This window comes from Ursus americanus, chromosome 17 (genome assembly GCF_024610735.1).
Source record: "Ursus americanus isolate L20-20 chromosome 17, mUrsAme1.1.p, whole genome shotgun sequence".
Taxonomy (NCBI): domain Eukaryota; kingdom Metazoa; phylum Chordata; class Mammalia; order Carnivora; family Ursidae; genus Ursus; species Ursus americanus.
In genome coordinates, this window is record NC_142143.1 from 7,136,743 (window position 1) to 7,161,517 (window position 24,775).

At 43.3% G+C, this 24,775-nt stretch overlaps 1 protein-coding gene across 1 annotated transcript in view; it reads right to left on the reverse strand.

The window, feature by feature from the left end:
- The window catches only part of MEI1 (meiotic double-stranded break formation protein 1), a 71,170-nt gene extending 47,040 nt beyond the window's left edge, over window positions 1-24,130 (reverse strand). The window contains exons 1-14 of the mRNA XM_045780049.2: window positions 23,960-24,130; window positions 21,255-21,378; window positions 20,397-20,447; window positions 18,498-18,571; window positions 17,082-17,187; window positions 16,355-16,558; window positions 14,383-14,513; window positions 9,238-9,352; window positions 8,479-8,595; window positions 7,220-7,319; window positions 6,963-7,097; window positions 2,954-3,068; window positions 1,986-2,077; window positions 1,027-1,168 (exon numbers count right to left, since the gene is read on the reverse strand). Of these exons, the coding sequence (XP_045636005.1) occupies window positions 1,027-1,168; window positions 1,986-2,077; window positions 2,954-3,068; window positions 6,963-7,097; window positions 7,220-7,319; window positions 8,479-8,595; window positions 9,238-9,352; window positions 14,383-14,513; window positions 16,355-16,558; window positions 17,082-17,187; window positions 18,498-18,571; window positions 20,397-20,447; window positions 21,255-21,378; window positions 23,960-24,130 (1,677 nt within the window). The remainder of the gene's footprint in view (window positions 1-1,026; window positions 1,169-1,985; window positions 2,078-2,953; window positions 3,069-6,962; window positions 7,098-7,219; window positions 7,320-8,478; window positions 8,596-9,237; window positions 9,353-14,382; window positions 14,514-16,354; window positions 16,559-17,081; window positions 17,188-18,497; window positions 18,572-20,396; window positions 20,448-21,254; window positions 21,379-23,959) is intronic.
- Between the last annotated feature and the right edge of the window lie 645 nt (window positions 24,131-24,775).

Here is a 24,775-nt window from a genome sequence, read left to right on the forward strand (position 1 = left end):
AGAGGGTAGAGCAGATGAGGAAACCAACGTGAACTGCCCAAGTGTTACTGCTAGTGAGTGCCAATCAGAGCATGCGTGCAGCCCATGGCTCCGGACGGTTACCCACCTGGAGGCCCAGCGTGCTGCCTCAGAGGCTTCTTCTAAGAGGTCTCTGCCTCCAGAACCAGAGGATGCCTCCCTCCTCCCACCTACTGTTCCCAGGTGTTTGGAGGTGCCCCGACTAAAAGGCACTTTGCGGGCTCACACGATGTCCAAACCTCAAAGAGGACAGGACTCACCCAAAGTCAGCCGGGCAGTCAGCCACCCTGAACCCAGCTCTTCCTACCACCCCCATCTCAAGTCAGCTCAAAACGAAGCTCTTTTGGACCAGGTCTCTCTTCGGAGTGGCCAAATCTCATTTTACAAAATACGTGTGTGTTCCTTAGTGAAGACTGAATCACAGACATTCACCACAGTTCTTTACTAATCAAAAGGACACATGGGTTCAAATCTCAGCACTGTCATGCACTTTCTTTACAACTATTGGAACATGACAACCTCATCTTTAAATTGGGATAATTATAGCACCCATCTCACACAGTCACTGGGATGATCAAATTAGGTAATGAATGTGAAGCATTTATCACTCCATAAACACTACCTATTTATTATTTTATTATTATTGCTTTCTACTTTTTCTTGAGAGGCGTCTGTTAGTGTATAATGAAACACCATACTTTGGGGTTTTTTGGGGTTTGGGGTGTTTTTTTTTAAGATTTAAAAAAAATTTTAAAGTAATTTCTACACCCGACGGTGGGCTCGAACCCACAACCCCAAGGCCAAGAGTCACACACTCCACCGACTGAGCCAGCCAGGCTCCCCTGCACTTTCTTTTTAAAACCAAAGGAAAGGTGTCTGAAAAACAATACCACGGAGATCCTCAGAAGGTCCAGTTGAGTACTCGAAGCCTGTGTCTCTTGGCCTGGCTCAGTCTCACATCCTTCACCTACCCAAACTTCATGTTATCTGTGGCTCAGGGGAACCCACCATCACCATGGGGATACAAAGGGAGTCACAGGCACTGAGAAGAAATTCTGAGAAGGCCTCCAAAGTGTCTTCCTTCTCGGCACTAGGAGCTGTGAATGGATTCTCCTGGGCTGAAGGCTCGCTCTGGAATTCCACAGCCAACCTAAGAAATCAATGTGTGAGTATATCATTACCTATACAGCATAAAGGTTAGAAGCACCCTCCCAGAGGGATGCCTGAGCTCAGGGTTCTGAGAAAGTATCCCCATCAGCAGATCTGGAGAAAATTCAAAAGCCTCAGTGATGGAGGACCTGGTCCTTGGCAACCCCTCCAGCTGCGTGCTCCCCACCCCCTCTCCCGTGTATTATTATGACATGACTCTTCGACCCTACTCCGTGTACTTCCCTGAACATATCATGCTACTTGCTGTTTCACGTCTCTTTGCCTTTATGAATGCTGTTCTCTCTAGGAATGCCTTCCCCAGATTTGTGACAACCTAAGGAATTCCACATATATACACAAAACTGCCTCTTCCCCAAGAGACTGTAAGCTCCTTGTGGGCAGGAGTCAAACTGACCTTAACTTTCTACTCCCACTGTCTAGCCACAGGCCTGACACAGAGTAGAGTCAAAAAACATTCGTTACTGTGAATTAAATTAGTCCAATAAGCATTCACCAAACACCTATAGGGCTTCAGAAAGAGGAACAAGGCTGAATAAGACAGAACCTCATTGTACAGTAACGAAAACTTCACCAGGAGGGAATCTTTATAAACCTCCTACTCTAGCTCCTCCTCCTCAAACCTTCTCTACACACTCCTCCCCACACACACATCCCCAACCTCTGCCCCAGCCAAAGTGCTCTCAGTATGCAGCAAAGCATCAGAAATCAAGTATTGCTTCTAGAACTTCACCCTTAGACTGATCCTTTTCCACCTCCACCCTCCATAATACTGCCTCAGACCACAGAAGGTCCCTCACCTGCAGGCATTTCTAAATCCCTCCAGAGTACTCAGGAGGAACTTTCCCCTTCGAAGAATGGCCTTCTCTGAATCCCTATTGGAGGCATGGCCCTGAAGTGAGAAGGAGAGAGGGGCATCTATTAGTCAAGTACCTACTCTGTGTCCCAATCTGTGCTTGGAGGACCACAGATCTCTTCCTTTCTCACTGGAGTCTGGCGTTCCCATACACCAACACTTTCCAGGGGATCTTGATTATATCCTCAAAAATCTAGTCATCTAATAGCTCTTTTAAAAAAATGGCAGAAGGGGGAACATTAACTATCTGTCTCCCTGTGAACCACAGGACTGGCTCTTGTTCTATTATATGCAGAAAGCTGTCACAGGCTGGTAGACATTAGCCTAACTGGTTCTAATGCCCAAATTAGTTGCTCAAAACGCATGAAAATCCCACCCCATCCAGTGTGATAAGCTTAGTTTTCAAAGTTAATTTTGAAAGACATAACCAGCATTCATATTACCTATATCCTTTCTGATATTTTAAGTGATGGACAATTAAAAGCCATCAGTTTCAAAACACTGCACATTAGTAAGATTCTTTCTAAGATTCTAGTGAACTCAACCTTAAATAATTTTGTGAGCATGTTTACCATAACTGCTAGGATGACATAAAAAACAAAATGGTATGGTATAGTAGGTTTGAGAAAAAACACCCTGGGATTTACTATCCAAGCTCAGATACTTGCTAGTTTTGGACCTTAGAGAAAAAGTATTTAACCCTGTGGCTTCAGTTTCCAAATCTGCAAAGATAAGGACAGCAATTATTAAGTGTCACAGCTCTGTCATTAGGGGAGAAAAATAACATCTCATTATAGATCTGTGTGCATGAGAAAAAGCTATAAAGAGGCATACAAAGGTAAGGCAATTATCTTCTTAAAACACATTATGGCATGATCTCCAGAAGAAACAGGCTGCATGCAGTGTACTGACCAGGGGCCTCCTGTTCAGCGGGGTCTGGGAAAAATCTGCACAGCGGCTCAGCATGGCTTCAAGCAAGGCCCGCAGTTCCCTGTACTGCACAGGTGGAACACTCTGATGGTCCTTCCTGCAGCCAGAGAGACAAAGGTAAGTTTAGGGTAAGGTAAGGGTATTCCAAGATACTCTCAGGTTCTTAGGCAATGGGGGACAGTGTGATGGATCAGAACATGGGTCCGGGATCTGATCTGATAAAAATCCTTGCTCCAATATTTGTCTAGCTGCATGACTTTGTGCACATTCCACATCCTCCCTAACCCTGTTTCCTCATCTATTAAATGAGAGGTAATAGTACTTTCTTCATAAAATTATTTTAAGGATCAAATTAGATAACGTATGCCAAGCACTTAGCATGATGCTTAATAGATAGTAAGCCCTTTTAAATGACAGCTGGGACTATTATTGCTGTTATTAAGGAGACAGAGGGCTTTCTCACAGAGAAGGACCTCCTGGTGAAAAAGAAGTACTATCTAGAACTGAAGGTGCATCAAGATATGTATATGGCCACTGTCCTCCAATTAGTAATAAGCTCTCCTGGTGAAGAGAGATCAAATTTGCTCTCTGTTACCATGGTAAGGAAAACCATGATCAATAGGGAAATGTTATCAGGACTCAGACTTTATTTCAGAACAGATAAGAACTTCCTAAGAGCCAAACTCTATAGAAGTAAAGGGGAAAATGTAGGGGGAGTGAGCTCCCCATTCTTAGAAATAATAAGCAAAGACTAGAAACTAGTTTTGGAGATTCAATCATTGTGAGTATGGGGTAAATGTGGAAAGTAACACTTTGGGTCCATTCGAACTTTCATATTCCATAGATTCAGGGAGGCAAGAGTCATAGACTAGTCTAACTGCAAGCTCCAACTGGTCTCTGGCCAGCTCAGTCTTTTCATTTTACCTAAACAGAGCTAGACGCATTATAAACTGATGAGAAATATAAAAAGATGTTAAATGAATGAATGACTACTTGACAGGATATTAGGTAGTTGTATTCGTTTCCTGGGATGCTGCAACAAATTACCACAACTGCATGGCTTAAAACTGAAATTTATTCGCTCATAGTTCTGGGGGCTAGAAGTCTGAAATCAAGGTGTTGGCTCCCTCTAAAGGTTCTAGGGAAGAATCCTGCCTTGCCTCTTCACTACTGGTGGTTGCCAGCAATCCTTGTCATTCTTTGCCTCATAGCTGCATCATTCCACTTTCTGCCTCTTCTTCACATGGCCATCTTCCCTGTGTCTGTGTTACTGTATGTCCGAATCCCCCTCTCCTTATAAGGGCACCAGTCTTTGGATTTATGAGCCTGCACAGTATGACCTCATGAATTCAACTGTATCTACAAAGGCCTTATTACCAAATAAGGTCACGTTCACAGGTTATGGGCGGGCATGAATTTTAGAGGGATGCTATTCAACCCAGTGCACCAACTAAGGAGAAATCTATGTCAACCCTCATCCCTGGGCCTTTCTTTGAACACTGAGAGTAATCTCTCGGGCCTTCTAACAGGCACTCAGTTTACTCTATATAGTTAAGTCTTGATTTTCCCTTTCCTTCTTCATTTCTAGAAGCTCTAAATTTCTATCCTACACTGATTGTCAAGCTCTGGGTCCACCATCTTTAAATTCTCTTCAGCAGTTCTCATTCCTCATTCCTCCTTCCAGTTGTGCTTCCCAGAGACCCACTGAACCACTCTACCTCAGAGGGACCATCTCGGTAAACATTCTGGGAAATTAACATGGAAAGTAAAATCATCTGAGGATTAATAATCAGCCCCCTGCTTAGCACTCTCCACAATTCTGGCCCAACCTGCTTTCCCAGTTTCTTCATGTATTGCTCGCCTTCACACAACCTGCTGGCCAGACCGGCTACTGTACCCTAAGTAACCCCTAAACTTTCCCACCCACATGGTCCTTCCACAAACCGCAATCTCTCTCATCCCTCTTAGCACAGCTCAAACATCTCCTGCCTCCTCCCTAAAAGGTGCTACCAGTCCCCCGTAGCACTGGCCTCCTGGGAGACTTCCAGTTCTACCTGGGTACCTCTAATTGACAATGCTCTTCCTCTGTACCTTTGTTACCCTGTTGGTTTACTCATCTCCCCCTCACTGGAATTCATGCCCCAGATTTAGGGATTCAAATCCAAGAAAGGACAGAGGGGGAAAAGAGACAGACTGAAGTCATTGTAATGTAAATGTTATTTTTTGTTGCCATTTTTAGAACGAACCTAGAGTCGAATCACGAATCACGAAGACTTAAATATGGTTACAGAAGAGACTATAAATATTAACAACCTTTACCATGTAAAATTAAAGGTACAGCTGACTGACATTGAGAAGTAGAAGGTGGGGAGGAGAAAGGAAAAGTCAGATGCTAATAGACTCAGCTAACCAAGAAGGGAGTCAAGGGATACTGCTTGAAGTTGAGGGAACAAGAAATACAAGTTTTAAGTATACTATTTAAAGATTTGAAGACATAAAATATTAAGTACCAAAAATTCCAGAGAAATATAGAGAAGACAAAATAATATGATCTAAATCTTGGTCTTTCTTACTGGTGACTCAATGAATAATGTCCTAAATTGGTAAATAAAGTGACAACATATTGTTTAGATGTAGGGAGATAATCACCAGAACCAAAACCAAAATGAGTTACAGTTAGTTTCCTTTAGGAAGTGGGGACAGAGAATTGTTCTTTTTTTATCATAAACCTGTATATTTTATTTTTTATTATTTGAATATATTACTTTGTTAGATTTTTAGAAGTGAAAACATGGAAATAAAAGTTATTATATAAATAAATGTTTCTTCCATTACTTTTTTCCAAGATATCAAGCATCTTGCTAAGGAATAATTTCCCATCCTGATCCTAGGATGTCTTAGTCTTACCATCCATTTTGACATCCTTCATTCATGTGCTTTCAGGACTGAGGCGTATAGTAGTGAGCAAACTGACATGGTCCCTGATCACTTGGAGATTATATTACAGTGAGGAGAGACACAAAACAAATGAATAAACAAGAACTATCAAGTGTTTAGTTGGTGCTAGAACAGCCTAATGGGTCATTTAGGGAAAGATGCTCTGAATGTGACCTGAATGATGGGAAGAAGCCAGTCGTGCAAAGATTTTAGGGAAAAGCATTTCAGGCAGGGAGAACAATTTGTAGAAAGGAAATAGAGGAATAGTCTGAGCTAAAACAAAAGACGGAGATTTTTTTAAAAATTACATCCATGAAATAAATAGAATAAAATGCTATTTAAAAACATGCAGATGGGGGGTGCCTGGTGGCTCAGTTGGTTAAGCGTCTGCTTTCTGCTCAGGTCATTATCTCCGGGTCCTGGGATAGAGCCCTGCATTGCATTGCATCAGGCTCACTGCTCAGCAGGGAGTCTGCTTCTCCCTCTCCCTCTGTCCCTCATGCTCATGCTCTCTCGCTTGCTCTCTCTCTTTCAAATAAATAAAAATAAAGTCTTTAAGAAAATAAAACAAAATAATAAAAACATGCAGATGGGGCACCCGGCTGGCTCAGTCAGTGGAACATGTGACTCTTGATGTCAGGGTCATGAGTTCCAGCCCCACATTGGGTGTAAAGCTTACTTTAAATTAAAAAAAAAAAAAAAAACATGCAGAGAATTGGAAAGAACTATGCCGAATTAAAAATATGAAAGCAAAAATAAGACACACAGTAGAAGGGTTGAAAGATAAAGTCAAGAAAATTTCCCAGAAACTAGTGCATAATGACAAAAAGATGAAAACTGTCAGAAAACAAAGAAAATTAGAGGACCAGTCCAGGTCCAACATTTGAATGGCAGTTCCAGAAAGACAGAACATAGTGAACAGAGTATTGGAAAGAAAAAAATTCAAGAAAACTTCCCTGATCTAAAGGACAAGTACCGCCTGGAAGCTGCCCTGGCTTGACCTGGCCCACTGGGCATACAGAGGTGGAAAGTTCAGCCTGCCTGGGTCTCTCACCTCAGAAAGGCAGAAATAGCCTTCACTGCCTCAGCAGCCACCTCCAGCACAGGGCTGCTCACTGCTTCTTGGAGAGCACGGCCAGCATCTCTACACATGGCTGAGCTTGTGAACAGCTTGATCTCCTCTGGCTGCCTGAGAAATGGTAAATGAGCAACGAATAAGTGAATGCCTATCACTGACACCACCAGGAATAAACACTTCTTTCCTTCTCCAGTCTGGCCACTACAGGCCTGACACCCCATCGTTTTGCTCACCGAGTCAGGATCTCAGCAAAAAGCAGCAGGCCCTGCTTATGTAGCTCTGTGTTGTTCATCCTCAGGCTTCCCTGTAGGCTCCTCACCACTGACTCGATCCCTATCTCAAAATGACATGGCAGATGCCAGGGATCAGTGCGTGGTAGTTCCTTCACTGCCTGCCCAGCAGTGAGAGGCTCTGGACCCCACATATTTGCTGGTGGCCCCTCACAGAGGGGCCCTGACAAGATTGAACTGATGGGATGAAGCTGTGAGATCTTTGAGGGCAGGTCCTTATCTGATTCATCTCTGTCTCCCTGAAACTCAGCACAAGCCCTAGCACAGGCCCTGGTACTCGAGGTTTTTAGTAAATGCCTACTGACTGAATTGTGCCTTTTCCACTAGACACACTCCTATTCCTTCTCAAAGAATCAGGTCAGACCTCCACTTCTCACGGAAGCCTTCCCTGATCCACTCAGACAGAGCTATGGGCCTCCACTGAGCTCCCACACCTCCCATACTTCCCTCTGGCACAGCCCTAATTGGCTCGTTTGTCTCTCTCTCTCCCCTTCCAGAGGACAAGGACCACATTATAGCTATCGCTAAATCTCTAGGTCCCAGCCTGGTGCCTGGCACAGAATAGGAACATAGAATATAAAATGAATGACTGAATGTGTCCCGTCTAAAAATCCAGACACGATATAAAAAGTCCCAGACAAAAAAAGTATCACCAGGAAGGAAGAGGAAGGGACAGTTTCAAGAAACCATGAAAGAAAGAATCAGCTAAACGTAGGGACTAACTAGACGGACACATATCTGGAGGACAGGAAAAGACTGAACCCAAGGCTGAGTAAAGTTGTTCTTAAGGTACAGGAGGAATTCATTCAGGGGCTAATAGGACTACCTTTCTCTTGCCAAACATAATAGACTCCTGCTAATCAGTGAAGGGAACTGTCTGAATATCACTGCTTGCATATGGAATCTGGTAATGAGTTGGGGCTGATGGAAATGACCGGACCTAGCACTCTCCTCCAAGGTGTAGGCTAGCCCCCATCATTCCTACTGCTACCCAGCTTCAGAGTACTGACCACCCTAGGGCTGTGTGGGTGTCTCAGTCAGTTAAGCATCTGACTCTTGATCTCAGCTCAGGTCGTGATCTCAGGGTCCATGAGTTCAAGTCACGCATTGGGCTCCACGCTGGGCATATAGCCTACTTAAAAAAAAAAAAAAGTGCTGGCCATCACCCTACCCAGAGCTAGTATAGGACTCCCACTACCAACCGTATACCGTGTGGCACTTGGAAAAGAAGAGCGGCTCTTCTGCCAGGAGTATCAAGCAATTGTAGCTGGACCACACAAGCACTTCGCTGGAAGAGGAAAGGTGCTCAAAGAGGAACTCTGGCCGGGAGAGGGGAGAAAACAATAAATGACAGTCGTGTGATCACAATCCCATCACTAAAGCTAGGCCCTTGGATTTATTCAGCACCTCACACCTATTACTTCATCAGTTCACACACTGTCTCCATGAGACGTGATCATGAATTCACAAATAAACCTCAGTCTTATGGTCTAACCTCATCTTTTTAACAGGTGAGGAAACCGAGACCCGGAAAGAGCTATTGTTAGTGGTAGAGGTGGGATTGGAGCTCAGGTCTCTTAATTCCCAGGATAGGTAACAGCATGATGCCAAGAGAAGTTTTTAGAGCCAGAGAGGCTTGACTGCATACCCTTCTCTGCCAGTGACCAGCCTTGTAAATTTACACCAGTTATTTCCCTTTTTTGATCCTCAGTTTCCTTATCCATAAAACAGCCAATTTGAGGGGCGCCTGGGTGGCTCAGTCATTAAGCATCTGCCTTCGATTCAGGTCATGATCCTGGGGTCCTGGGATAGAGCCCCGCATCGGGCTTCCCGCTCAGCGGGAAGCCTGCTTCTCCTTCTCCCACTCCCCCTGCTTGTGTTCCCTCTCTTGCTGTGTCTCTCTCTGTCAAGTAAATAAAATCTTAAAAAAAAAAAAAATAAGATTAGAAGGAGCTCCCTACCTGGGATGTCGGCATGGATGAAGGCTGGGGCATGCTTCACCGGGGAGTGGACCAGCACCGCAGTTATACAGTGGGCACTGGCCACCTGCAGAGTCTCGTCTCTAGAGAGGAGAAGCTGGAGAAATAAGCAACAAAAAGTGCCACAGTCACACCACTGACAGAGGGCCTATCCAGCGTCGGGCACAGGGTGGTGCTCAGGGAGAGCAGTTACGGATTATGGAAAGGGGTCTCTATGAAGAACAGCATGTGGGAAACAGAAGAACACAATGGCATCAAAGAACACTAAAACTGTCACCAAGAAGGGTTTGGGCCTTCATTGACAAAAGTACTTTCACAGCCCTCATCTGGTTTTGATGCTTGCAACAAGCCTGAAAGATAACAAGGGAAGGTTTTACTGTGAGTCTCATTTTACAGAGTTTGCTAAAAAGAACTAACAATGCAGGCATGAGGCTGTTATCCTTAGAAAGGCCCGTCTGTAAAGTTGGTCATTGACTGGGTTTGGAAAGTTGGATTTCAGGAGGGGGTCTACCACTCCCAGAAACAATAAGAGTGACTCTCTGTGACTAAACTATTTGTACAATGTGGTCTATGCTGAATACCTGCCGTCCTTCTGGGAGTCTGGAATTTTGGTATGCGCTGGGCAGAGGGTGCCAACATGACCAGTCAGCCCCCAATAAAAATTTTGGGCACAGAGACCCTAATGAGCCTCCCTGCCAGGCACCATCTCACACATGTTGCCCCAATTCATTGCTGGAGGAATAAAGTGCATCCTTGTCTGACTTCACTGGGAGAGGATTTCAAAATCTTGTGCCTAGTTTTCCCAGGAACTTTACCCCATATGCCTTTTCCTTTTGCTGATTTTGCTTTGTATCCATTCACTGTAATAAATAATAGCCATGAGTATGACTGCCTACTGAGTCCTGTGAATCCTCCTAGTAAATCCTTGAACCTGGGGGTGGCCTTGGAGACTCTCAACACACAGAGGAAGGAATTAAAGCTCAAGAAGGTTAAGTCACTTACTCCAGGCCACACAGCTACTAAGTGGCAAAGCTAAGACCGAAACCCAGGTCAGCCACATCTAAATCTAGGAGTCTTCCTATAGCAGAGACGCCTCCTCCACCAAAGTTTTAGATCAGGTTATTCCTCTACTCCAAACATTTCAATGAATTTCCATTGTACTCTGAATAACATCCAAACTGCTACTGGACACCATACCTATTAGGAGTCCCGTGACACTTTCAGAAATCAAGAAAAGGAGGGCAACTGGGTGGCTCGGTCAGTTAAGTGTTCAACTTGGTTTTGGCTTAGGTCATGATTCTGGGTCATGGGATCGAGCCCCATACTGGGCTCTGCGTTCAATGTAGAGTCAGCTTCAGATTCTCTCTCCCTCTCCCTCACGGTCGCTCACTCTCTAATAAATAAATAAAATCTTAAAGAAAAAAAAACTTCTATAAAAAAAAAAAGAAGTCAAGGAAAGGGTTAACTGCAACTGCAGATTTTAAGGGTAGGAGAGACTGGCCTCCTGTGGGAAAATGGCAAGTAGAACATATATCATGAGACAAAAGATAGTGTCTGGTTTTAGAGCTTCAGAGGAAAAGGACCAAGTCACACTCATATCTGGTAGAGACGCATCTGAGGACTGCAAGTTTAAACCCATCTCAGTCATGTCAGACTTAAAAATGGACACATGATTGACCAGCCTTTCTATTAGTATGTAAATGAGTTTCTAGATAGTCCTTAATCTTTATCCTGTTCTCTTTTACATAGGAAATGACATGTATTTCAAGATGTTATTGATGTAAGGCAAACCATTATTTTATACGCCACTAAAAGAAAAGAGCTATAATTAAACTATGACACACTATTGATGGTAAAATGTCTTCCAATTTCAGAGCTGCTAAAATGTGAAAAAAATATATCTTAGAAAAATGATATTCAACTGTTTAGCAAAACAATGATTCTTGGTTTAAAGTGCATATTCTTTATTATGTTGAGAAAAAAACACTTCAATCCTAGCTTTCCATCATAAACAAAATTAATTATGAAAATTTTTAGAAGTCCTAATTGGGGCACCTAGCTGGCTCAGTCGATTAAGCATCTGCCTTCAGCTCAGGTCATGATCCCAGGTCCTGGGATAGAGCCCCACGTCCAACTCCCTGCTCAGCTGGGAGCCTGCTTCTCCCTCTCCTGCTCCCCCTGCTTGTGCTCCCCCTCTCTCTTTCTCTGTCAAATAAATAACAGATGAATGGATAGAGAAGATGTGGTCCATGTATACAATGGAATATTACTCAGCCATCAGAAAGAATGATTACCCAACATTTGCATCAACATGGATGGAACCAGAGGAGATTATGCTAAGTGAAATACGTCAAGCAGAGAAAGACAATTATCATATGGTTTCACTTATTTGTGGAACATAAGGAATAGCAAGGAGATCGTGAGGAGAAGGAAGGGAAAAATGAATGGGGGGGAAACAGAGAGGGAGAAGAACCATGAAAGACTATGGACTACGGGAAACAAACTGAGGGTTTTAGAGGGGAGGGGGTGGGGGATGGGCAAGCCCAGTGAAGGGTCTTAAGGAGGGCACGTATTGCATGGAGCACTGGGTGTTATACACAAACAATGAATCATGGAACACTACATAAAAAACTAATGATGTACTGTATGGTGACTAACATACCATTAAAATAAATACATACATACATACATACATACATACAATCTTTAAAAAAAAAAAAGTCCTAATTATTTCCCATGACCCATCAGGCCTTGCACAATTTTCCCTGCTTAATCTCTAGACTCATCTCTGGCCACTTCACATTCCACCCACCATCCATCCCATTGGCCTCCGTCTGCTTCTGGAACACATCAAGCATCCCCCTTCCTCTGGCGTTTATTTGCTATTCTCTCTGCCTGAAATGTTTTTCTACCCATTCTTCATATCACTAGGTTGCTTACTTATTTAATTAATTATTTATTTTCAGCTTCACTGAGGTATAATTGATCATTGGCTTACTTTAATTCTTCAAGTGTCAGCTCAAGCATCAACCCTTCAGAGAGGCCCTGCCTGACTACCCAGCCCATAGCTGGCCTTCCTCACTACCTCATCTCCTCTTTATTTCCTTTGTAGCAAAACAAGAATTACTTTGCTTGTTCATTTACTTGTTCATTACCTGCCTTCCCCACTAGACCATGCAAGGGCAAGGAACTCAATCCATTTACATACCATGATATTCCCAGTGCCTAACACAGTGATGACATATCGCATTAGTGCTCAGTATGTGTCTGACTGAAGGAATGAATCAACATTGCAACAACAGGGACACAAACATTGACAATATATTCCCAGGGACGTGAATTTTGGAAGAACAAGTTGATTATCAGGCAAAAGCAGGAAGGAATAGCATTAGACTCTGACAAAAATGCCAGAACAGAGGTAAAAGGATACATGTCAGTCTTCTCTTTATTTAAAATTTTGGTATTTTGTTCATTATGAATTTTTGCATTGATTGTTTTAAACAATATATTTGATTTTTTAAAAAATATATTGCATTAAAATATTATCTGTCTTGATTGCTGAGTTTTTTAGCACCCGCTTTAATTTTACACCTAAGACAAGTGCCTCACTCTTCTCACCATAGCCCCAACCTTGCTGGTTGCTGTAGTAAAACAATACACTGATCACCCAAAATTGTCAAAAGAACAGTCTCCATATATGAATGGATGATAGGACCCCTAAACCAAGATTCCTGTCTCTGCAAAGTCCTGTCCCCCTAGGGACCACTATGCTGCCTTGGTGCACTGTGAGGACACAAGACCTTGTGCCCTGCTGAGCCTGCGATCAAATGTTCTAGCTAGATGTTACCATGGACTCCAGGATGGCAGCAACAAAATGAGCACAGAAAAGAACCCAATATGAGATTTTCTGGTTCAGAGACACAGGACTTGCTCTTCAGAGTTCACAGGCCCTGAATGGATCTTTCTAGAGGCATCCCAGGGAAACAAGGAGGAGCAGCTTACACTGGCTTTTTAATACCTCTTTATTCATCCCCAACTGCCCTTCGCCACTTCTGATCAGGGCTCCCCCTCCTTCCTGCAGAAGGAGTCCCACAATCTGGTCAATCAATGATATCCCCAGTATCAGATGAGGATGAGTAGCTCTGCCAAGCCCTGTGCTGAGCACTGCAGAGAAATACAGCCAAACTCAGGTCCTGCCCCAAAGAAACTCCCAGTACACAATATGGTGAAGTAAGCACTGTGACATAAGGCACATTCTATGTAAAGGAACCAAGAGGACAAGGGACCCCTATAGGCCTTGAAGGATCAATAGACAAAGGAGCGGGGAAAGGCTTTAAAGGCAAAGGGGAAGAGCATCTGCACAGGCACAGAGACAGGGTGTCCTAGCACATGCAAGGCCAGGGGGAAGTTACATATGGCTGGAGCACTAGGTTGTGGGGTGGAAGAGACAGATTAATAAGGCTGAAGGGATAAGCAGGATCCAGAGAAAGAGGGCTCTAGATACCAAGCTAAGAAGCTTGAGTTTTATCCCTAAAACAACTGAGATAGCTTTGTTTCTGTTGCTGCCTGTATTCTGCATTATCAGCCAGCCCAGATGTTAAGGAGAAGAGGTGTATATAAGGATTCACAACTGAAATAAAACCTACAGTTGACCCCTGAGCAATATTGGTTTGAGCTGCACAGGCCCATTTACACATGGATTTTTTTCAATAAATACAGTACAGTACTACAAATATTTTCTCCTCCTTATGAATTTCTTAATAACGTTTTCTTTCCGCTAGCTGACTTTATTGTAAGAATAAAGTATATAATACATATAACATACACACTGTGTGGTAATGAAATGTTTGTTACCAGTAAGGGTTCTGGTCAAAAGCAGGGTATTAGTAGTTAAGTTTTGGGGGAGTTGAAAGTTATAAGTGGATTTTCAACTGCACGGGTGAGAGGTCAGTGCCCCAACCCCTGAGTTGTTTAAGGATCAACTGTACTTTCAGTACTCTAACAGCATATTGTTTGGATGAGTAAGAAAACACCTTGGAAATCTTAGACAGGAGTGATACAAGGGCCAGAAGTCATTTGGGTTCCCTTGTTATTGAACCTAGAGACCAGGAATCACAAGACAATCACCTTTTTGAGCACCAAAGGCAATGAGGTCTTTCCTAGTGGCCCCTCAACACCCTCAGTACTTTCTGCCAGTGCAGACTTGTTCATGATCACGGACACAAAGAGGTCATACTTCAGCAGCTGCCTCAGTAAACCTAGAAAATGAAAGGGTTGGGAGATGAGGCAAGAGGAGTATAGGCACCAGAGTATACCCAAGGTAGCCCCTTGGACATCCTCTGGAAACTTCTTCATGTCTCCTTAGACGTTCCTAAGTATTTTGTGGGGTTGGGTTTTTTAAAGATTTTATTTATTTGAGAGAGCATGAGCAGGTTGGAAGCGGGCAGAGGGGGGCGCCTGGGCGGATCAGTCATTAAGCGTCTGCCTTCGGCTCAAGGCGTGATCCTGGCGTTCTGGGATCCGGCCCCGCATCGGGCTCCTCTGCTGGGAGCCTGCTTCTTCCTCTCCCACTCCCCCTGCTTGTGTTCTCTCTCTCGCTGGCTGTCCCTCTCTCTGTCAAATGAATAAATAAAATCTTAAAAAAAAAAAAAAAAAAAAGGAAGCGGGCAGAGGGAGAGGGAGAAGCAGACTCCCCACTGAGTGCAGATCCTGTAGTGGGGCTCAATCCTAGGACCCCAAGATCATGACCTTAGCCAAAGTCAGCCGCTTAACCTACTGAGCCACCGAGATGCCCCCAGTACTTTGTTATTTTTAATGCTGTTATAAATGGGATTGTTTTAATTTCTTTTTCAGATAATTCACTGTTAGTATATAGAAAAACAACTGATTTTATATCCTGTAACTTTACTAAATTCATTTATTAATTTTAACAGTTTTTTGGTGAAGTTTTAGGGTTTTCTACATATAAAATGATGGCATCTGCAGAGACAGTTTGACTTCTTCCTTCATAATTTTGATGCCTTTTATTTCTTTTTCTGGCCTCATTGTTCTGGCAAAGATCTCTAATACAATGTTGACCAGAATCCCACACTTTTTTGTGCAACCGCCATGACAACACTTATCACACCAGGCTCTAATTGTCCACATCTGTTTTCCATACAGGTTACGAGCTCTTTCAGAGTAGAGCTTGGGTTTGATCATCTTTATGACCCCAGAGCCTGGCACAGGGCCTGGCCCAAAATGAACACTCACGATGCGTGACTGGACTGTTCATAACAGAGCTCTTGGCCTAAACTGTGAAAAGAAACTGTTGTCACTGAGACTATGCTTTTCTCTGTAGCTCCTGCTTTGGAACAGTCCCTCATCCAGTCACCAATCATAGTGCCCATGTGCTCTGTCAAAAATGAGAAAGCTCCCTATTCAGAAGCACTTGATAGATCTTGTGTACCTATGTAAGGAAGCAGCAGATGAGGCTGGAAGGGTACACTGGGGTTCCTAAGGAGCCTCAAATAACAAATAAAAACACCTGCACATCGCCCTGGAGGCCAGAGGGACCATAGATGATTTTTCAAATAGGAAACCGAGAGAACACAAGCTGTGCAGTGTGAAGATTAACTTGGCAGCAAAACAGGATACACAAGGACAGGCAATAAAAACCAGAGGCAGAAAACTGTTGTGCCCTTTCTTTTTTTCTTTTCCTTCCAAAGGCAACATTCTTTTTTAAAAAAGATTTTATTTATGCATTTGAGAGAGAGTGAGCGAGAGAGAATGAGTGGGGGGTGGGATAGAGGGAGCGGAAGAAGCAGACTCCCCGCCGAGCAGGGAGCCAACGTGGGGCCAATTCCAGGACCCTGAGATCACGACCTGAGCAGAAGGCAGATGGTTAATCACCTGAGCCACCCACGAGCCCAAAGGCAACATTCTTAAGATGCCGCACCAACTCTAGGCATCTGTCAGTCTGTGCATCTTATCTCCCAAACCCATGACCTCTACCCTTTGCAAAGCAGCAAACTTCCCCACCACCAGAGAGCCAACATCTCAAGTCCTCAAGCGAAACCTCAAAAGCTTTCTCTCTTTTCTCTCCAGTCCTACATCTTACCCAAACAGTTGATCTGTAGCTCCTTTGTCTGGGCACCATCCAGGGTGGAAAGGAAGAGAGGACACAGCTTCTCCCGGAAATGGCCTGAAAGTGTCTCAGCGGCCACTGGTGAGGAGTACAGCTTCCCGTAGAGGTAACAGACAGAAGCTTGCACCCCCTCATTGGGGTACACTAAACCTCTCAACAAATGCTCCATCAGGTCACCTGTCCATAAAACAACCAAGGGGTCGGGGAAACCTCACAATGTCAACAGCTGTAAGAAACTCTAAATTATTGTGCCCAGTTGGGTAGTAATGGTAATCCCCTATAATCCCCCATAATAAATTATTTCTGGGCACTTAACCAGAAGGGAAAACCAAGGCTTAGAGAAGTTCAGTGATTTACCCTGGGGTAAATACTCTGTGAGATATTTATTTGCATTTTACTGATAGAAAAAAGTACTTCCATATTCCAGAATGAATTCCTCCTTTCACCCAAAGGAAGGTTCAAAAGTAGGTATTTAATTAGCTTGTGTTAACATAGTGAATCGAAATAGCTCAAGACCAAAGTCAAGAAATACTTTTTTCAACTTGGCCAACATAGAGCACATTTTGCAGATGGGAAAACTAAAACCTACAGAAGGAAAGTAAAGACTTCCCCGGTGTATATAGCGAACAGACCACCCAGATGGAAGTGTGATCAAAGCAGGTAAAAGGGCAGTGGCAGCTCTTCCCCAGAGGTCACTCACTGTGCTCCATTACAAGCTTGTCTGCCAGGGGAGGGATGGCATCCACCAACTTGCCAAGAAAGGTCAGGGTGGCCAGGCTGCCTCTCATGGAAGGCATGTCACACAGCTATAGAAAGTAAACACACTCTGCTCTATAATGAGGATCAGGACAGATCTCCCACCAAAATGTATCTTTCTCTATCCAGACCAAAGCCTATATTGTATGTCTCTCTCAACACAATCAGTAATCAGCCTCTTTAACTAAGTGTCTATCTCCCCTGTTGGACTGGGAAGACCCTGGGGAAAGGCTCTGAGTCAGATTCCTCTCAGAGTGCTCAGTACCTAGCTCAGTACGTGACTGTTAAACTGAATTAAAATCAGCATATTTTGTCTTCTATAGAGCCAGACACTGGAGGGTGAAAGTTGGGAACATCATAAAGACAGAATTCTGGCTCAGTGCAAAAAAAAAAAGTATTATTATCATTCTCATAGCCATTATTGAACACTATTTGCCAGGCCCTATGTTTGATGGTTTATAGGGAGAGTCAATAGCATATATTTCCCTTTTCTAGTGACTAGCTATAGCATCTTAAGATTCTTAATTCTTCTGGTGGGAAATAATAATAGTATCAACTTCACAGTGTTGTTAGAACTAAATGAGATACTGTGCATAAACTACCCAATACAGTGCCTAGCATATAGAAAGTGCTCAAAAGGGTTAAGTGGCACCATCATAATGATAAGTATTGATATATATAATTATAAATTCAACCTGATATATTAATCATATGCAGAGTAATTATAATGAAATGATAATTTAGTATAATTTATAATTACATGGTGCTCTTGGTGTTAAGATAAACATCTGTCTTCCTTTTGCAAAAAATAAAAAATAAAAAGTGATTCTGATATTATTCCTAAATCCTAAACACAATGCAAAAGCTACTTATTGAATTGGTATCTTTGACTATCTTGAGGAAGGCAGGTGAAATATACCCACTCAGTGCCTGCCTTAGATGCTGATAAAGGCAAATGACTTCAGTATAAAATACTGTATACAATTCAAACCAAATAAAAAGACCAAGCCAAGACATAGTAAACATATTTCCTTGATAAATTGATCAAGGAAATCCATGTTGTACTTAGAAGAACATAAAGAATAGCCATGGAATGATATCAGAAAGATGGGACTTTACCACACAGGTAGCATTTGGAAGATTGAAAGGGGAAGGATGGAAGCTACAAACAGTAGCAGAGCAGGATCAGAAGACCCAAGCCTTAGTTAGCTCTGGCTCTGCCACTGACTCAGTGACCTCACGCAGGTCCCTTTCTCTCTGTATTTCAATCTTCCCATTTATCTATCCAAAGAGGGGTGGGCCCAGCTCTGTCATCTGAGGATTCTGAGGGGTACTCAAGAACCCACAGCTATTTACTGACCTCTTTGTGGCATTCATCCAGCAGGCAATGAATGATCTGCTCTAACTTCAGCTGAGTTGTAAGCTGGATAAGGACTGAGCAGACACAGTAGCATTACTAACCAGAAGACAACCCCTGGCTCACACTTCACCTTTCATAGCCTTTCTACTCAAAGTCATTTGCTTGTCTTACCAGTATAGTCTTTTCTATCTCCCCAGTTAAACTGTGTGTACATATCTAAGCCAAAGGATTTCTGGCTTCTTCATTCTTTTGTATTAGTGGTTCACAATTAGGCTGCACATTAGAATCACCTAGGAAGTTAAAAAAAATACTAATGCCCAACTTCCACTCTAGACCAATTAAATCAGAATCTCTAGAGAAAGAGCCTAAGCATTTGGATATTTTTTAAGTTACCCAGGTAAGTCTGTTGTGAAGCTAAGGTTGAAAACTACTATTTTATATTATCTCTTTTTTTCCTCCTCACAATTTGCTCTTTCATATACTAGAAAATAGAATTATGGGTGAGTTCCCATGCCAGTAATTGCCTATAATATTATCTCTCAACCCCAAACCTGTCCTTCTATACAATCATTTGTGATGCTTCTGATGGTATGTTAGAGGCGCAGTGAAGAAGAGGCTGGCTCTGCAAGTCTGGAAAAAGCTACAAATTAGATTTAGCTGCTGCTGCAGAAAGTCTCTGCCACTTCCAAGGTAAAGAAGCATTCTAGGATAATAGAAATACAAAGAAGGCAGGCAGCAAACAGGAAACAGTGAGGAAGGAGCAAGTCCTTTTTCTCTCTCTGGCTTTGCAGTCTCTATCTAGTGCTTACCACCTCAGTAAATTCTTGGGGTCTGATGAAGGTTTGCAAGTTATGCTGGCACCAACTAGAAGTGGATGGTTTTAGGATTATAGCCCCACTCAAGAGCGGCTGAATGGTGAAGGGAAATCTCCCCATTCCTGCCAGTGGTCAGAACTTCAAGTGGTATATTTGTTTGTCCACATGATCTAGACTGAGAGATGGTCAGAGGGATATACAGATCATATTAACTCATGATCTGTTACAGCTGCTAACTGTGTGGCTGGATGGTCACATGAGCAGATAAGCAGCATCCTTTCCTCAGAGAAAACTTACGTTTTAGTAATTCTAACCTCCTTTTGTTTCCTCAGCCCTAACAGTAGGAGCTACTTTCTCAAACTGCTACCCCTGTGAAAACTTGGTGTTCTCTTTTTGCCTTCAGTTACCCAGTTAATAATTCTTTACATTAAAGTTTTTTCCTGTTTAAATAACTTGTGTGGTTTCTGTTTCCTGGCTAGAGCCTAACTGGTACAATTCTTGTTCTTTCTGTAAGGATTCTCCTATCCCAATGCTCCTGTCTTCTTTCTCCTTGAGCCCTTTAAAGTTTATTTGTTTATTTTAGTAATCTCTACACCCAACATGGGGCTAGAACTCATGACCCCAAGATCAAGAGTCATATGCTCTTCTGACTGAGCCAGCCAGGCACCCCACTTCTTGAGCCCTTTATAGGTAAGATGACACATTTCCACAGCTTTTACCATCATCTATGTGCTGACAGCTTCCAACCAACCAATGTGGATGGAATGAAAACAGAGTTTGTACATGCCTTTCTAACAGTGTTCATCAGCTCTCACTATTTGCCAGCCAATCTCTCCTCCAAACTGTAAACTGTCAGAGGGCAGGAACCATGTCTTACCCATCTATGTATCCCTAGTGTCTGATACAGTCTTGGCATGGAGTAGGTGCCTGAGAAAGAAGTGCAGACTTAGTGATTGACAACTGAGCTTTCTTGATCTGTCTCCAAAATGAAACATTTACTTCATCAAGGTCTCAAATAACCAGAGCTACAATTCAGGCTAATATCCTCAGCTTCGCATACTAGGTACACACAGTTTCACCTTACCTTCAATACAGAGGTCTGTTACACTCCCATCTTCCACATTGCATAACAGCCCTTGGAGCAGAGGGAGAAGAGAGGGGGATGGTTAATAGTTAAAAGAGAAACAAACCCACAAAGGCACGCTATAAATTCTAGACTAATAGCAGCTTTAAGCAATGTCCCAGATAAATGCTATCCTCAACACCAAACACCTAGACTTTCAGTGACCCACTCTGGCTTTAAAAGGATAAAAACAGTCAGTGTGGCACAGCATAAAAACTGAGTGCTCTGGAGTCTGTAATAGACCTGGGGTAAAATTCCAGTTCTGCCAGTTGTTAACTATGACTTCCCTCAGCCTTGGGGACCATCCTCTCTCCCTTAAAGAACTGTCTTCGCAGTTAAAAGCCTGAAAAGCCTCTAGCAGAGAAAAGTACCCAATATGAGTTAGCTCCCCTCCTCCCTGAAAGGGCTCTTTCCATAGGACACTATAATTATATTAAAAGAAGGGACCTTTTAATCCATCTCAGGCACAGGAGAGGGAAAGTAACTCAGTCAGGGTCACATCAGGTCAATGGAGTCTAGTCTGGACATTCTGATCCTGTTCAAAGGCCAGAAAGGACTCTTTGAAAGATCACACATTTCCCATATTCATATTCGCCCTTTGACTAACCTCTTAGCTGTAGCAAAGCCAGTTACCATCCAATGCATCATATGTCTTAGAAAAGGGATCATTTCCTCATATGACAAAACAATTTACTAATAAGTTAAAATGTTACATGGAAAAAACCTAAATTGTCTTTCCAAGACCATTTCTGCAAACTCAAAAACAAATATACATGCTATACGTTCAAAATTCATGCCAAGTTTCCCTTTTAATCTCACCGAAAAGCATGCTTATGAAGTGGATACAGATTCTCTGATCCTGAGCCACCAGCTGCATGACCAGGGAGGCATGCCTCAAGAGAGCATCGTGGAAGCAGGACAGCACATGCTTCTTGCGCACCAACTTGGGGCAGATGAAAAAAATATTCAATAGCAACCAAGTCTCAGCCATTCTGAACCCAAACAATTGTAATTTCTAAATATAATTACAAGATGATACCGGAGGGCTCATCTAAACTATGTTAAGGTCATAATCCCTGAAGGGAGTATGGAAAAGGGCATCATTTACACACAGGAATCCATGTGTTCATACAGAGGATTATACATGAGCTAAGGTTCCTACTACCCTGTGTTTACAGAGCACTTTAGTATTCACAAATTACTCTTTTGTCTACTAGCTCATGTAAGCCTAACAAGTTGGTGAAGCAAGAAAAAAATAAGTATTATTGTCACCATTTTACAGATGAGAAAACAGAGGCCCAGAGATATTCCCAAGGACTCAAATCTGTCTCCAACCAGGTCTTTTCTAAGGTCAGCACCCTTTCCACTTCAACAGTCCAGGAGAGCTATTCTGGAGACCCTGCATGAGCCTCAAAGAGATTGGTAAAGAAATGCATCCTTCTGTTCAACATGGACATAAATCTTCACAGTCGATTCACCTCCCTGTCAGGGAGCTGGGTAGTAGCTGTGTAAAGTGCTCAAGACAGTAGCAAAAGTTAGGTAAAAAAAAAAAAATGGGGGGTGCTCACAGAGGATAGGGCAGGAACATGGGTACAATTAACTACATCACCCTTTCAATTGGTGAGAGGTGAAGCTAAAAAAAAGTCCATTCAATAAAAAGTGAAGGTGCTCTCTTGTTGCCTCTAACCTGAGCTTTTGCAAATTTCATGTATTCCTTCACCACTTCCTCCTACATAATACATTAAGCCCATGATCCAAATGAGTTACTCAAAAAATCTCAATGACTCTCTTTCACCTGTTGGATTAAGTCCAAACTCTAGCTTGGATTCAAACTCTTGGAGGAACTCATCTTAACCTGGCTTTTCAATCTCACTTCCCTCAACTTCCTTTCGAACACTCTGATTACCTCCCCAAACTCATCCTTGCTAACACCTACCTCCTGGGATAAGCTCCCCATCTCCTCTGGTCCAAATGTCACTCATCTTCTCAAGCCTAATTTAAATGCTTTCTCCTCTAAAAAGCTTTTTCTCAATTTCCCTTCTTATCTCATCAGCACTTGACCGCAAATATATCTATCTACTAAATTCCCAGTAATTTTTAGCCTTCTCATTTTCTCTTTCATGTAACTGTCTTATTTATCTCTTTATCTCTGACTTACTACCCAGGAATGGCAGCCTCAGAACTTCTGGCCTCAGTGAAATCTCAAATATTATCAGCTAGCCAGCAGTTCTCAGATGGTAGCCTAGGAACCCCAGAGGGTGCCCAAAACCCTTACAGAGAATCCAAAAGACCGAAATTATTTTCATATAATACTAAGATACAATTTGTTCTTTTCAGTCTTATTCTCTCACAAATAAATGCACAGTGAAATTTTTCAAAGATTACATGACAAGTAATATACAACAGATTAAATGCAGAAATATATGAGAATCCAGCTATCTTCTATTAAGCAAGACATTAAAGAGACTTGCAAAAATGTTACACAAAGCCATTCCTTTCACTATCTTTTTGTTTTGGAAAATATTATTTTTACTTAAATTACTTATGCCACAGAACTGTACACTTAAAATGGCAGATTTTATGCCATGTGTATTTTGCCGCAATAAAACCAATTATGCTAATATGTAATAGACTTACTATTATTTTTATATTAGTATTTTAAATTTGTTGTTACTTCTAATACAATAAATATCAGTGGATACAACCCACACAAGCAAAAGCTCTCTGGGGTCTTCAACACATTTTAAAAGTGTAAAGGCATTCTAAGAATAAAAAACAAAAAAACCCAAAAAACTTTAGAACCAGTGATCTAGCCCTCCCCCACCTCCCTCCAGGGCATGAATTCCCCTCTCATGAATTTGGAGAAAAGTGATCTCCCAAACTTTTCTTGGATGCCTCCATGGACAAAAAACTCACTACGAAGGTGGGTAGGCAGTGAGGGAAAAGGCTGCCCATTTTTCAGCCAGCTCTGCTTATTAGAAAGGTCTTCCCCTTCACCCCACTCTGCCTGGTTGTGACTTCTGCCTGTCACCCCTGCCGTCACAGAGACCAAGGCAGCCCCCTCCTCCACATTTACACCCTAAGAAATCTGAAGGGAATGAGGAGCCTCCACTGTGTGTGCACCCGGCCCGTGGGCCGAGCCAAGGCTAAATCCTGGAGAAATGACGAGGGCAACAAACGGCAGGGCAGCTACAGAGAAGGGAAGGCGGGCATGCGTGCCAGCGAGTCCTGGAAGGGCGGGGGGCTTAGTGCGGACAGGAGTAGGCCCCGTGAGACCCAGAGCCAGGCGCAGGGGCTAGTCTGGAAGAGGTACTCTGCTCAGAGCAGGACGGCCTGCGGGGTAAACTGAGGCTGAGACAGTACAGCAAAGGTAGCTCCAGCCAGGTGACAGAGCAGGCCTGTTTAGGGGGTAGATTTAACGAAGCAGATGGCCCCGGTTTAGGGAAGGTGCATCCGGTTCGAGGGAGTTGGTCTGGCGAGGGAAGGCCCAGCTTGGTGAGGGAAATGCCAGGGCCCGTTCGCACCGATACGCGGGGCTCCGGCAGCAGCTCCAGCATGCAGGCCAGGCAGAGGCGTGGGGGCACGGGCATCAGCCAGCACGGGTCATGCCGGTAATGGGCCCTCTTGAAGAACAGCGCCGTCTCCTCGTCCCTCCCGAGTCCGGGAGGGCCTGCCGCCGCGTCCCTCACAGCCATGTCTCCGCACGTTTGTACCACACAGCCACAGCCCCGTTTCCCGCGCAGCGTATGCGCAAGCGCACTTGAAAGAGCACGCCTCCGCCGCGCGCCGAGGGGGGGTGCGCCTGCGCAAACCGAGTGTACGCAGTCCCGTGCGAGCGGCTGCCCTCGAGAGCGGTGTGATGCGTGTGACTACTCGCGAATGTCCCAAGAAGGAGAAAGCATTTTGCTCTTGGAGTCCGTAGGAGTTTGCCTTCACCACAGTACAGGTTGAAAAGTATTTATAAAGAAGCTATCACTAGCCTTGAGAAAGGAAGGAAAGGAAGTAATCTCTTTCTTCTATTAAAAAATTAAACGATCTCAGGGATCTGAAACCTGTATTATTTTAAATTTACATGACCCCTTACTCTCTCAAAGAGTCCAAGACGTTTCCCTTAAGATAGCCTCTCACAGACGGCTGCACGGCACTTGAGACTGTGAGCGCGCAGAGAATACCGCAGAAGAAAAAATCGTTCATCCTTGCATATATTAGCAATAACAATCTACCAACCTGCAAGGATTTATTTAGCACCAGTGTCCAGCAACTGGCTAATGGTGAAGGAGGTAAGTTCAGAAGATGTTTTCTATACTCGGAAGCAGTGTGACTGAGTGCAAAAAATTATT